The following is a 12,887-nucleotide window of genomic DNA, read 5'->3' on the forward strand; positions in this document are numbered from 1 at the left end:
CCCTATTTTTTCTACTTGCATTTTTTACGTGCTTTCGAACTGCTAGGTTGGCAGAAGCTGGGACAAGTAACGGCAGCTCACCCCGTTATGCAGCACTAGGGGATTCGAACCGCTGAACTGCCGACCTTTCGATCGACAAGCTCAGCGTCTTAGCCACTGAGTCACCGCGTCCCTTCCAGTAGATAGATAGTTAGGGCTTATTTTATGGAATGACTGGTATCATCTTTAACGGAAAGGCAAGACCCACTGTGTTTTCATCAAACGTCTCTGGAAAAGCAGGTGATAGACAACCAGGAGGGGCGTTAAGTTGTCTGTAGAACCGTATAGAGAAGTCCTGATCAGTTCCTATGGCGATGAATTCTCTTTGCTCACCATGCTCAACCAGTCGTTGGAGAGCGCTGAGATCCAAACACGGAGGAGACACCACGGTAGGCAAAGGAACCAGCTGGCGGGGAGCATCACTGGACCCAGGAGGCGAATTTTGTGCCTTCTCTGAATTGGTGTCTGTAAACAAACAAAAGGCAACAGTGGAGGATGGGTTAGGTTTCAGGTTTCCAGGTTCAGACCCCTCTGATTTGTGAAAGTTTCTCAGCCAAAACCAGCTTTATAAATTTTGTTGCAAAAGAGCACATCAGGAATGGGGAAAGAGATGGAGATATATTCCCAATATCTTTGACACGCAGTTTTGTTCAGATCCAAGGTTATCTATCTCTCTTTCTATTATGGAATATTAGGCAGATTCCTAGGAGGGAGGGAGTGCAATTGAGAAAAGCAAGAGTGTGGATGAAAGGTGTCCAACCTTGGCAACTTTATGACTCGTGGACTTCATCTCCCACAATTCCCCAGCCAGCCATGAGACTTGAAGTGCACAGTTCTTAAAGTTGCCAAGGTTGGGCATCAGAGGTGGGTTTCAGCAGTTGACCAATTCTGGAGAACCGGTAGCAGAAATTTTGAGTAGTTGGGAGAACCGGTAGTAAAAATTCTGACTGGCCCAGTCCCCATCTATTCTCTGCCTCCCAAGTCACAGCTGATCGGGAGGGAATGGAGATTTTACAGTAACCTTCCCCTGCTACGCCCACAAAGCCACACCCAGAAAGCCATGCCACACCCAGAAAGTCACACCCACAGAACCGGTAATAATTTTTTTTGAAACCCACCACTGTTGGGCACCCTGATATAGATAGTTTGGTTGGTTGGAAGAAAGTTAAGATGGCTCCCTAACAGTTTCCCAGAGTATATGTTAAAGGTGCAAGTAACTCTTGTATTTCTAGATCGACTATATTTTATTTTATTGGCCACGGTTGTGTTGAAATTAATTTAATTTTTATGTTTATTGAATTCTCCCGCAGAGAGTTGTCCCATTCCGAACTAATAAATATCAACCTCATGTCTTGCAGGCTTGCGGTGGGAGGTGCAACACCAACTGTATTACTCAAGAGCAAATGCCAACTTACCAACTTGAAGAACCACTAAGGGCCCAGGGGAATCGATCCTGCAATGAGAACGCAAGAGTCTAAATGAGACGATGAGGTTCAAATCTAGAGGCGGGTTCAAGAAAAGTTATCTTCAAGGTGTTAATGAGGAAACGTTGAGTTCTTACTCATCCTTGAAGGGCTCTTCTGCAAAGACACCTAGGAAATCCCACAGGAAGATGGCATCCCCAACACTGAAGACCTGCTTTTGGTCAGCAGTGAACCTCACCTGCTGTATTGGTTCAGAGTGACCGATGAACACCTGGGAGAAAGAAAAGCAGAAGAATAGTTTTCTCCTTCAGAGCTTCATTTCCACGGCTTGGGATTAATATTGTTCCTAGACATGGTTTACCACTACAGCAGGGGTCTCAAACACAGGGCCCGTGGGCCGGATGTGGCCCGCAATGTGGTCAGATCCAGCCCACAAGGCGGCCCTGGAAAATATAAGAGGCCAGCCAACGTGACTTTGGCCCGGTCTACCCAATGAGAAGAAGAAACATGCCAGCAGTTTGGGGAGTGCTGTCAAGTTGGCCACACCCACCCAGTCAGCCATGCCCAGTGAGTGGTATCAAGCTGGCCACACCCACCCAGTCGGCCACACCCCACCCGGATCCCCAAGGTCAACCACAGCCCTGATGCATCCCTCCATGAAATTGAGTTTGACACCTGTGCACTACAGGAAGGATCATGGTAGTATTTTGACATTTTGGGGTGATTTCAGCTCATAACCTCATCCTGTCTGTGGCTTTAAAGAGAAACTTGGACCCTGGGCTTCAGATTTTCAATTTAGCATATGATCTTCTGGACTGGCATGTATATTTTATGAAGCACGCTTCTTCTCTTGGTTTTGGGGCTGGCAATTCTCAGTTTAAGTATAACTGTTTTTAGGCAAATAAGGAAAGTAGTTTTTAACTTAAGATGTAAACGACCCAGAGGCATTAATGATCTTTTTTTCTTTTAATGACCCTGTAATCCTTTGTGTGGGGGTGAAGTTGAGACAACTGAATGGAGTTGAGCCTTTACAGGCCGGATGCCCTTCCTGATGTCTACGCGGAGCTCGCAGCAAACAAATACTCATTGTGCCCAGAGAGAGAAATACCTGCCGCTACCTAGGATAAAACTCACAGCCTCCTGATTGTGAGGTTAAAGCTCCACCTCTAGGTCACCAAGCCACTCAGAGGTATTAAATGAATAATTAGAAGTTAAGAGCAGCAAATAGTTATCTAAACCAGGGATCTCCAACCTTGGCAACTTTAAGACTTGTGGACTTCAACTCCCAGAATTCCTTGGCCAGCTTTGCTGGCCGAGGAACTCTGGGAGTTAAAGTCCACAAGTCTTAAAGTTGCCAAGGTTGGAGACCCCTGATCGAAACCTTAATTATTTAGAAAGTCATGTAGTGGATAACTTACTCTCTCCCTCCCTCCCTCTCTCACACACACTTTTCTGTCACATTGGTCCCATTCTAGTCCATTTCTGTTAACATTCTTTAACGGAATGTTGTATTATTTTAATATGCCTATTCATTTCCCCGAAAATAAGACATTCCCTGATGATAAGCCCAATCGGGCTTTTGAGTGCATGGGCTAAAATAAGCCTCCCCCCAAAAATATGCCCTCCCTGAAAATATTTAAACGCAGAGCTGGAAATCGGGTAAGATTGCAAGAGGAACCCCCAACTTGCTCCACGTGCCCCAAAAGACCTCCCCAAAAATAAGGCCAAGCACTTATTTCGGGGTTCAAAAAATATAAGACAGGGTCTTATTTTTGGGGGGACATGGTAGTAATGAGGAAGGAAGAGAAATCTAAGATTGCCCCGACTTACTTACCTGGCAGCTGACATCAAATCTCATTTCATAATCCCACACTTTGATCGTCCTATCACCGGCTGTGAGAACATACCGGCCATCGGGACTCAGCGTTAAAGAAGAACAAGACTGTCTGTGAATTTGTGGGACCTGCAATCGATAGAAATCATCACTAACATTGGATCCCACTCTGGAACCGAAGGCCTTCCATTAAGCAGCCAAACCCTTAGCCCAGGAGTCCCCAAACTTGGCAGCTTTAAGACTTGTGGACTTCAACTCCCAGAATTCTGGAAGTTGAAGTCCACAAGTCTTAAAGCTGCCAAGTTTGAAGACCTCTGTCTTAGCATATTCATGTATAGATGACAGCTTCAGCTCACCCCTTGGGGTTTCAGTCAGTACATCAAATTAAAATCAAGTCAGTACATCAATTTAAAATCTTCAAAGCCGCTCATTCAAACATCAATACCAGTAGTCCTTGACTGAACCCAAAAATTTACATTGCTAAGCGAGCTAATTGAGTTTTACCCCATTTTACGACCTTTCTTGCCACGGTTGTTAAGTGACTCACTGCAGTTGTTAAGTTAGTAACATAGCTGTTAAATGAATCTGGCTTCCCCACTGACTTTGGCTTGTCGGGTAATCGCAAAAGGGGATCACGTGACCCCAGGACACTGCAACCGTCATAAATGCGAGTCGTGGTGCTAAGTGTCCGAATTTGGATCACGTGAATATGGGGATCCCGCAATGGTCGTTAAGTGTGGAAAACGGTCATAAGTCGCTTTTTTCAGTGCCGCTGAAATTTCGAACGCCTCCTAGATGAACTATCAAGAGAACTACCTGCAATTAGTAATAATTTAGCAATTTTAGAGCCAGAGAACATTTGGGATTTTCCTCACAAGACCTGGGTGAACAGAAAAATATGGAAATCGCAAGGAAGTCCCACCTCTGAAAGGGAAACAAAAATTATGGATCTCCTACCACTCGGATTAAGCGTCCAGACTTGGCATCCAGCACCAGGACCTTCTGGGAGGACGTTGACACCAAAAGATGGCCAAAAGGGGCAAAGCAAAGTCTCACTGCAACATCAAGGGCCGTGCTGTCCAGATCCAGTATGCTCACATCGATTCTTAGGAGCTGACATGCGTACATAAGAGTTTAACATTAATGTCATGGTTCCAGAAAAACCTCTTCTGCATAAAAAAACTCAGAAGCCATTGTTTTTCAGAGTTCTTTACTAGCATGAGGAAACTGGCACACGATGAGTGAAATTCCAAAACTGAACTTCCGGATTCTTTTCCCAGTTATACAAACCCCAAGAGTCCCATCCCCCTGACCCCTTTGATGGTCACATGGTCCCACGTTCTCCCAGTTCATTCGAATATCTTCTCGCCACTCTTCCTGCAGATGTGAATACCATCCGACCTTGACCGCTTGAAGATTGTTACCATACCCCTCAACCCCCCTTCTTCCCCTCAGGGGAAAAGTGTGGCAGCGTCTGGAACCCTAAAGTCTAGTATGGTTTCCAGGCCTGACAATTAATGTTAAAGAGAGCGGTGGCTCAGTGGTTAGAATGCAGCATTAGAAGGCTAATTCTGCTGGCTGCCAGGAGTTCGATCTTGACCAGCTCAAGGTTGACTCAACCGTCCATCCTTTCGAGGTGGGTAAAATGAAGACACGGACTGTTGGGGGCCATAGGCTGACTCTGTCAACCGCTTAGAGAGGGCTGCAAAGTACTGTGAAGCAGCATATAAGTCTAAGTGCTACTGCTACTAAGCTCTGTTTACTCAAACTAAATTTGTACTAGATCAAGAAACGGGCAAAGAAGCTAGGGATGGCAACCATCAGAGGTCAACTGAAGAAAATGATACAATTATTTCTCAGATCCTTTTTTTTTACCCTAGGAGTTCAAAGTACATAGCATGACCTGTTATGATGGTATCAGATGCACCATTTGTCAGTGATCTCTGACATGTACTCATAACACTGATACTTTTATAATTGTGCTTATATATGTGGATGTTGTGCACATATGTGTGTCTACGTATGTGGGTGTGGGTCTATTTATGGGGGTGACTAGACGGCAGGAAGATGGATGGATGGATAAAGGGATAGAGATAGATATTGATGATGGATGGATGGATGGATCTTTGCTACAAGCTAGATACGTTTTATGGGCTGAAACACTAGACTGACACAGATTTCAGCCAGAAAAAAATTGAGACTTAAAATTTTCCAATCTGGTAATATATAATATAATATAACAACAGAGTTGGAAGGGACCTTGGAGGCCTTCTAGTCCAACCCCCTGCCCAGGCAGGAAACCCTACACCATTTCAGACAAATGGTTATCCAACATTTTCTTAAAAATTTCCAGTGTTGGAGCATTCACAACTTCTGAAGGCAAGTCGTTCCATTTATTAATTGTTCTAACTGTCAGGAAATTTCTCCTTAGTTCTAAGTTGCTTCTTTCCTTGATCAGTTTCCACCCATTGCTTCTTGTTCTACCCTCAAGTGCTTTGGAGAACAGCCCGACTCCCTCTTCTTTGTGGCAACCCCTGAGATATTGGAACACTGCTATCGTGTCTCCCCTAGTCCTTCTTTTCATTAAACTAGACATACCCAGTTCCTGCAACTGTTCTTCATATGTTTTAGCCTCCAGTCCCCTAATCATCTTTGTTGCTCTTCTCTGCACTCTTTCTAGAGTCTCAACATCTTTTTTACATCATGGCGACCAAAACTGAATGCAGTATTCCAAGTGTGGCCTTACCAAGGCATTATAAAGTGGTATTAACACTTCACGTGATCTTGATTCTATCCCTCTGTTTATGCAGCCCACAACTGTGTTGGCTTTTTTAGCAGCTGCTGCACACTGCTGGCTCATATCTAAATGGTTATCCACTTGGTAGTTTCAAAGCTATTTCAATTTTGCTTTATAGGTGATAGTCCTACAACAAAAAGCCAAAAAGCTAAAAGGACATAGCAAGTACATGTTAATTGCCATTTGCCCAACGCTGTTGCCACAATTCCAATAGAAATAACTTTTCTGCCCGTACAGAATGTTTAATTTCTTCAAATGTAATGTTGAAACCTCATAAAATATGCTGAATTTCATTTACCAGTCAAATGTTTAATAAACAAATATTTAATTCTCCATTAAAATGTTATTTAAATAATAAACGTGTGTGTAGACCAGGGGTTCTGAGGTGATGAGGATGATGATGTGAATACGAATCATGCTTTTCTGATTCACAATTTCCCAGAAAATCCACAACTTTAATTGTCAAAGAAGATTTAATGAATATAAAAGAGTTATCCCGTAGTGTAGTCCCTGGTACAGAACTGGGGAGTCGCAACAAAAGTTTGGAAATGCCGTCTATTCTACCAAACCCACTCTGCTTAATGGGTAGAAAAGGAATGGATCATATAATAGGTGAACGGATGGAGATTCTAGGTAGATACCTAAAAAATAATGCTGTAGAAATAATTCTCCAGAACAAAGTGAAACAAAAAAACCATGGTCTCTTGAAAATAGCAAATAATTAATATACTCATTTAGAATAGTTATTTGCTATCTACAGGAGACCATGTTTCTTGGATTCTCCTCAGCAGCTGAGGAGAAAGTCACTGCACACGTTCTCTTAGTATTTCAGGAAAAACGTCCATGTGTTTATCGATTACTTTACTTAATTATTTATCAAACGAGTTTATATAGCTGTCTAACTCACACAAAGTGACTCCAGCGTTTCACGTGGTTTCACTAGAATTATATGAGCGAGAAATTTTACCTGCTTTTGAGACGCAAGGAATATTTACCTCATCCAGAGTATGAGCGTCCATGAGGCTGACGATGTATTTGGAAGGTCCCACAAAGGCCAAGAGACGTCCATCGCAACTGACAGACAATGCATCAGGACCATGGTCAGCGTCTTGGGACACCACGTTAGCTGAATGAGAATCGGAGAGTCAATTTCTGTTGTAAGTCATTTAGAGAAACAGAGATGGAAGGGACCTTGGAGGTCTTCTAGTCCAGCCCCCTACTCAAGCAGGAGACCCTATACTATTTCAGACAAATGGTTATCCAATCTCTTCTTAAAAACCTCTAGTGATGGAGCACCAACTTGGAGGCAAGTTGTTCCACTGGTTAATTGTTCTAACTGTCAGAAAATTTCTCCTAAGTTCTAAGGTTGCTTCTCCCCTTGATTAGTTTCCATCCGTTGCTTCTTGTTCTGCCCTCATGAAGGTTGTTAAGTCCAACTCCCACTATTTTGCATAGCGGCCATTAAACAAACATCACAGTCACTAAGCAAATCAATGTATTCCTACGGGTGGTTTTGGCCAGAAACTGTCCAACACTATAAATCATGATCACGAGACCACATGGAACACTGGAACCAGCCATCAATATGAGCCAATGGCCAAATGCCCGTTATGTGATCAGATCAATGTGCGGATGTGTGCAATTATTGGAACCCCAAAACATAAGTGGCTTTTTTGGGGGGGTCCATTGAAACTTCAAATGGCTGCTGAGTGACCGGTAATAAGTTGAGTGTCAGTGTATATGAAATTATGAGCTGGGATAGCCATAACAGCAAGTCAGCCAATGGGAAAATGTTTGTGACTAAGCAACAGGATCTGTTGTGAGCCATGGGCCTGGCTTAGCTTAACTGGTCTGCATATAAGAGTTAGTTTGTCCTTGGATTATAGCTTGTGTGATTCTGTGCTTCTGGATTCTGAGTTCTGGTTCTGGCTTGTGCTGCATGGGTATTGTATACATGCATCACACTTTATATCATTGTGTATAAAGAAGCTTCTTCTATAAAGGAATCCTTCTGAATTATTTACTTGTGTGCTGGTTGGATCGCTGAAAACTCTGACATTGAGGAACACCTATAGCCATGATGGCGAACCTATGGCACACGTGCCACAGGTGGCATGCAGAGCGATCTCTGCAGGTACGCGAGCCATCGTCCTAGGTCAGCTCTACCGCGCATGCGCGCGCGCCTCCCGCCAGACAGCTGATTTTGGGGTCTCAGCTGCGCATGCGGAAGATGCATGGGGGGCGGGGGGTCAGGCACACATGTGGGGGGGTATAGCGAGCCCCCCCCACCCCCCCGTGGCCCGTTTTTGGTCCCAGGAGGCTTCAGGGAGGCCTGCTAAGCCAAAAACGAACGCAGGGGAGTCACGCGTGCATTCGCAGGGGGACAGGGCATGCGGGAGGCATTGCATTATGGGTGTGGGCATGCTGTTGCTCACGCACGCTTTTGGCACCCGAGGAAAAAAAGGTTAGCCATCATGGACCTATAGTACAGTCCCAGATTAGGATACAGAAGTAAAGCATAACACTTACCTAACACTCGGACAGTGTGACTTTTCTGGATGGCACAGTTATAAAGACTCAGCGTCCCGTGCGTGCAGGAACTGTACATGAAATTGCCATCTGGAGAGAAGGTCAGACCCGTGATCAGACCCCGGTGCTGCCTGTCCAATAGTTGCCCCCACAAACAAAAAGGCAAAATGAGGAATGAACGTGAAGAATGAAATCAGTGGATGACAAAAACATTTGCCTTTATATCCCACAAGCGCAAAGCATTCGGGTTTGTCTCCCTTCGTTCTAAGCCCATAACAATCCTGGTAAAGGTAGCCCTCAATTTACGGTCACAATGTGACCCAAAATTTCTGCTGCTAAGGGAGAAATTTGTTAAGTGAGTTTTGCCCCGTTTTACAACTTTTTTGGGGGGCAGGGGTCACAATTGTTAAGTGAATCAGAGCAGTTTTTAAATTAGTTAATAGCATTGCTAAGTGAATCTGGATTCCCCTTTGACTTTGCTTGTCAGAAAGTCTGGTGGCTCAACAGACTAATGCAGTCTGTTATTAACACAGCTGCTTGCAATTACTGCAGGTTCTAGTCCCACCAGGCCCAAGGTTGACTCAGCCTTCCATCCTTTATAAGGTAGGTAAAATGAGGACCCAGATGGTTGGGGGCAATAAAAGTTGACTTTGTATATAATATATAAATGGATGAAGACTATTGCTTGACATAGTGTAAGCCGCCCTGAGTCTTCAGAGAAGGGCGGGATATAAATGCAAATAAAAAAAAGGGGGGGGGAATCATGTGACACACACACCTCCCCGGGGACACTGCAACCATTGTAAATGTGAGTCAGTTGCCGAGCATCCGAGTGTAAATCACATGAACATGGATGCTACAATGGTCATAAGTGTGCAAAATGGTCATAAGTATGAAAAACGGTCATAAGTGACTTTTTTCATTGCCGTTGTAACTTTGAATGGTCACTAAATGAACTATTATAAGTCGAGTACTACCTGTAGTTATTGGCCAGAGAGCAACTTGTTCAAACTCACCCAGGGAGCTGTTTAGTCAATAGGATTTGAATCAGGATTTCCTTCCTGCAGTCCACCACCATCCCGATCCAAGTCCGCTATAGCGCACGGGTCTCCAACCGTGGCAACTTTAAGACTTGTGGACTTCAACTCCCAGGATCCCTCAGCCAGCAAAGCTGGCTGAGGAATTCTGGGAGCTGAAGTCCACAAGTCTTAAAGTTGCTAAGGTTGGAGACCCCCTGCGCTATAGTATATTTTTAGAGTTTACTTTCGCACTATAGTATATTTTTTAGAGTTGCGTGATGCTCGCCGAGTTATTTGTTGTAAGAAAGGAGAGCATCTGCCATTGGAAAGGCGATAAAAATGCGTCTCTTTTCTCCAGGCACTTGAGTCAGGATGAGTAACATTCTCCCCATTGGTGACTTATTGTATTGTTTAATTTTAATCACGGTATAATTATTTTAGTTTGCTCTAGTGGCGTGTGCTATTTTTCTTTTCTATTTTTGTACAATGATTTGGGGTGCTGCCCAGAGTCTTGTTATTTGAGCTGAGCGGCCAGGTTGAATATTTTTATATAAATAGATAAATCAGAAACAGAAATGTTGTGATTCAGGTGGTCCTCGTTTAGTGACCGTTCCAAGTTACGACAGTGATAAAGAAGTAACTTTGCAACCACTCCTCACATTTACAGTCTTCACAGGTCTGTAAACAAGGGAAAGCTGAAATGAGATTGTAAGCATGGCTGCAGTTTCACTTAGCAACTGCTTCACTTAATGACCAAATTGTCAGTCCCAGGTGGGGTCGCTAATGATGACCTGTACTTAACATTTGACGTATCTCCCCAAATACTGCTAAGTAATGGTTCATTCTTAAATCAGTACATTTGTTTTGTTGTTTTTCTTTACCGCATTACAGTCTAACATCGGTATTTATTTCATACTTTTTCCCCCTCCGAAGAAATATTCCGTTTCAAATCATTGTCCCCCCTCCTCTTCCATGCGTGCAAAACATTCAAAACCTAATTATGAAATTCCACAAAGGCTTTACTTGTGTTCTTCAAGTAGTCTTGAGGCAGCCAAGCTGATGGTCCTGACCATGCCAGTGTCGAAACCGCAAGCAAAAATAGGTTGCAAGGGATGAAAAGCCACAGCGCACGGAATTTCATCGGAGGCCGTGAATTCATAAAGCTGTAAGGGGATAGAGTGGTACCCAGGTGAGATGGAGGCAGCAGAAGGAAATGATCCAGGTGTTAGTCTTGTGTCTCAGCTCAAGGCCTCACAAATAAGGAACCTCACAAAGTCTCACAAATGAGGAATCTCACAAGGTCTCACAAATAAGGAATACTAGATCCAGTTTTGGTTGTAAAAAAGATGTTGAGACTCTAGAAAGAGTGCAGAGAAGAGCAACAAAGATAATTAGGGGACTGGAGGCTAAAACATATAAAGAATGGTTGCTGGAATTGGGTATGTCTAGTTTGATGAAAAGAAGGACTAGGGGTGACATGATAGCAGTGTTCCAGTATCTCAGGGGCTGCCACAAAGAAGAGGGAGTCAAGCTATTCTCCAAAGCACCTGAGGGCAGGACAAGAAGCAATGGGTGGAAACTAATCAAGGAGAGAAGCAACTTAGAACTAAGGAGAAATTTCCTGACAGTTAGAACATTTAATCAGTGGAACAACTTGCCTTCAGAAGTTGCGAATGCTCCAACACTGGAAGTTTTTAAGAAGAGATTGGACAGCCATTTGCCTGAAATGGTGCAGGGTTTTCTGCCTGGGCAGAGGGTTGGACTAGAAGACCTCCAAGGTCCCTTCCAACTCTGTTATTCTATTCTATTCTAACTTCCAGAAAGATATAAGCATCTATTGTTAAAACAATGTTAATCTTTAAGGTGCCACAAATGAGTGTGTGTGTGTGTGTGTGTTCTGCTGAACAGAGTTCCAAACTCACCTGCTGCATAGATTCAACATTCCAGATGCGAATAGTATTGTCTTCGGACACCGTCACCAGCTGTTTCTGGGAACTGTCCACTGAAAACGCCAAGACTGTGCCCACGTGGGATCTCATGATGGTGCTGTAATTCCTCGACTGGATGTCCAGGCAGCCCACATTCCCGGTGGCGGTGGTGCACAAAACCTTCAGATTGTCTGGGCTGATTCGAACCGAACTCACTGGATTGTTGTGCTCTGGAAGAAAGATGCCAGTTTAGTCAGCATTCAAGTGACATGGTCAGGGAAGAGTGAGACATCTGGAGTTTATTGGTTAGGATGCAAATAAGAAAAATGAGGTGAGGTGAGGTGGGATGGGATAAGATGGTAAGCAGTGGTTGGATTAAAAATTTTTTACTACCGGTTCTGTGGGCGTGGCATGGCTTGGTGGGTGTGGCTTGGTGGGCGTGGCAGGGGAAGGATAGTGTATAATCTCCATTCCCTCCCCACTCCAGGGGAAGGTTACTGAAAAATCCCCATTTCCTCCCGATCAGCTGGGACTCGGGAGGCAGAGAATAGGTGGAGGCGGGGCCAATCAGAGGTGGTATTTACCGGTTCTCTGAACTACTTAAAATTTCTGCTACCGGTTCTCCAGAACTGGTCAGACCCTGCTGAATACCACCTCTGATGGTAAGGAAAGGAAAGGAAAGGAAAGGAAAGGAAAGGACAGGACAGGACAGGACAGGACAGGACAGGACAGGACAGGACAGGACAGGAAAGGAAAGGAAAGGAAAGGAAAGGAAAGGAAAGGAAAGGAAAGGAAAGGAAAGGAAAGGAAAGGAAAGGAAAGGACCTTTATTGTCATTTTTTACTGTGAGCACACTGGCCCACGTTAAAAATGAAATTCTGTTACCTGCTCTCAAAAGAAAGTATTTATCTACCCGTACACATACATAACACACATATACACATGCTACATGTATACATGCATATATGTTGTCAACCCTGAAGCTGACCTGACCGAAGCCATTTTTCACAACTTCAGTGTTGCCACAATGGAGCTGAGGGATAAGGGAGGGGGGATTTGAGATAGTTGGGATTCTGTAGCCAAAACAAAATATTTTCTCTTGGGAACCAAGGACATTCTCACCCCTGGTCGGAGGATAGCGGAGTGATGCTACCCAGCTGCCAGTTCGCACCGTGATTGGACCATGTGACTGATTGTTTTGGGAAAGTGGGAAAACGTTTACTTTTAATTAGGTGAAAACCGCAGAAATCTTCAGAGTCGGTTTTTACCAGACCTGTGCCAATATGATATATCCAATAAACCTATTCTTTGATGAAT

The 12,887-nt window shown here is 44.1% G+C and overlaps 1 protein-coding gene across 2 annotated transcripts in view; it reads right to left on the bottom strand.

The window, feature by feature from the left end:
- WDR90 (WD repeat domain 90) overlaps positions 1 to 12,887 on the bottom strand; it is a 74,494-nt gene that overhangs the window by 29,309 nt on the left and 32,298 nt on the right. For both annotated transcript variants that reach the window (XM_058157647.1, XM_058157648.1), the window contains exons 19-27: positions 11,565 to 11,800; positions 10,666 to 10,805; positions 8,624 to 8,754; positions 7,090 to 7,220; positions 4,255 to 4,410; positions 3,298 to 3,426; positions 1,601 to 1,734; positions 1,455 to 1,492; positions 373 to 504 (exon numbers count right to left, since the gene is read on the bottom strand). In XM_058157647.1, the coding sequence (XP_058013630.1) occupies positions 373 to 504; positions 1,455 to 1,492; positions 1,601 to 1,734; positions 3,298 to 3,426; positions 4,255 to 4,410; positions 7,090 to 7,220; positions 8,624 to 8,754; positions 10,666 to 10,805; positions 11,565 to 11,800 (1,227 nt within the window). The remainder of the gene's footprint in view (positions 1 to 372; positions 505 to 1,454; positions 1,493 to 1,600; positions 1,735 to 3,297; positions 3,427 to 4,254; positions 4,411 to 7,089; positions 7,221 to 8,623; positions 8,755 to 10,665; positions 10,806 to 11,564; positions 11,801 to 12,887) is intronic.

Source organism: Ahaetulla prasina, chromosome 14 (assembly GCF_028640845.1).
Source record: "Ahaetulla prasina isolate Xishuangbanna chromosome 14, ASM2864084v1, whole genome shotgun sequence".
Taxonomy (NCBI): Eukaryota; Metazoa; Chordata; class Lepidosauria; order Squamata; family Colubridae; genus Ahaetulla; species Ahaetulla prasina.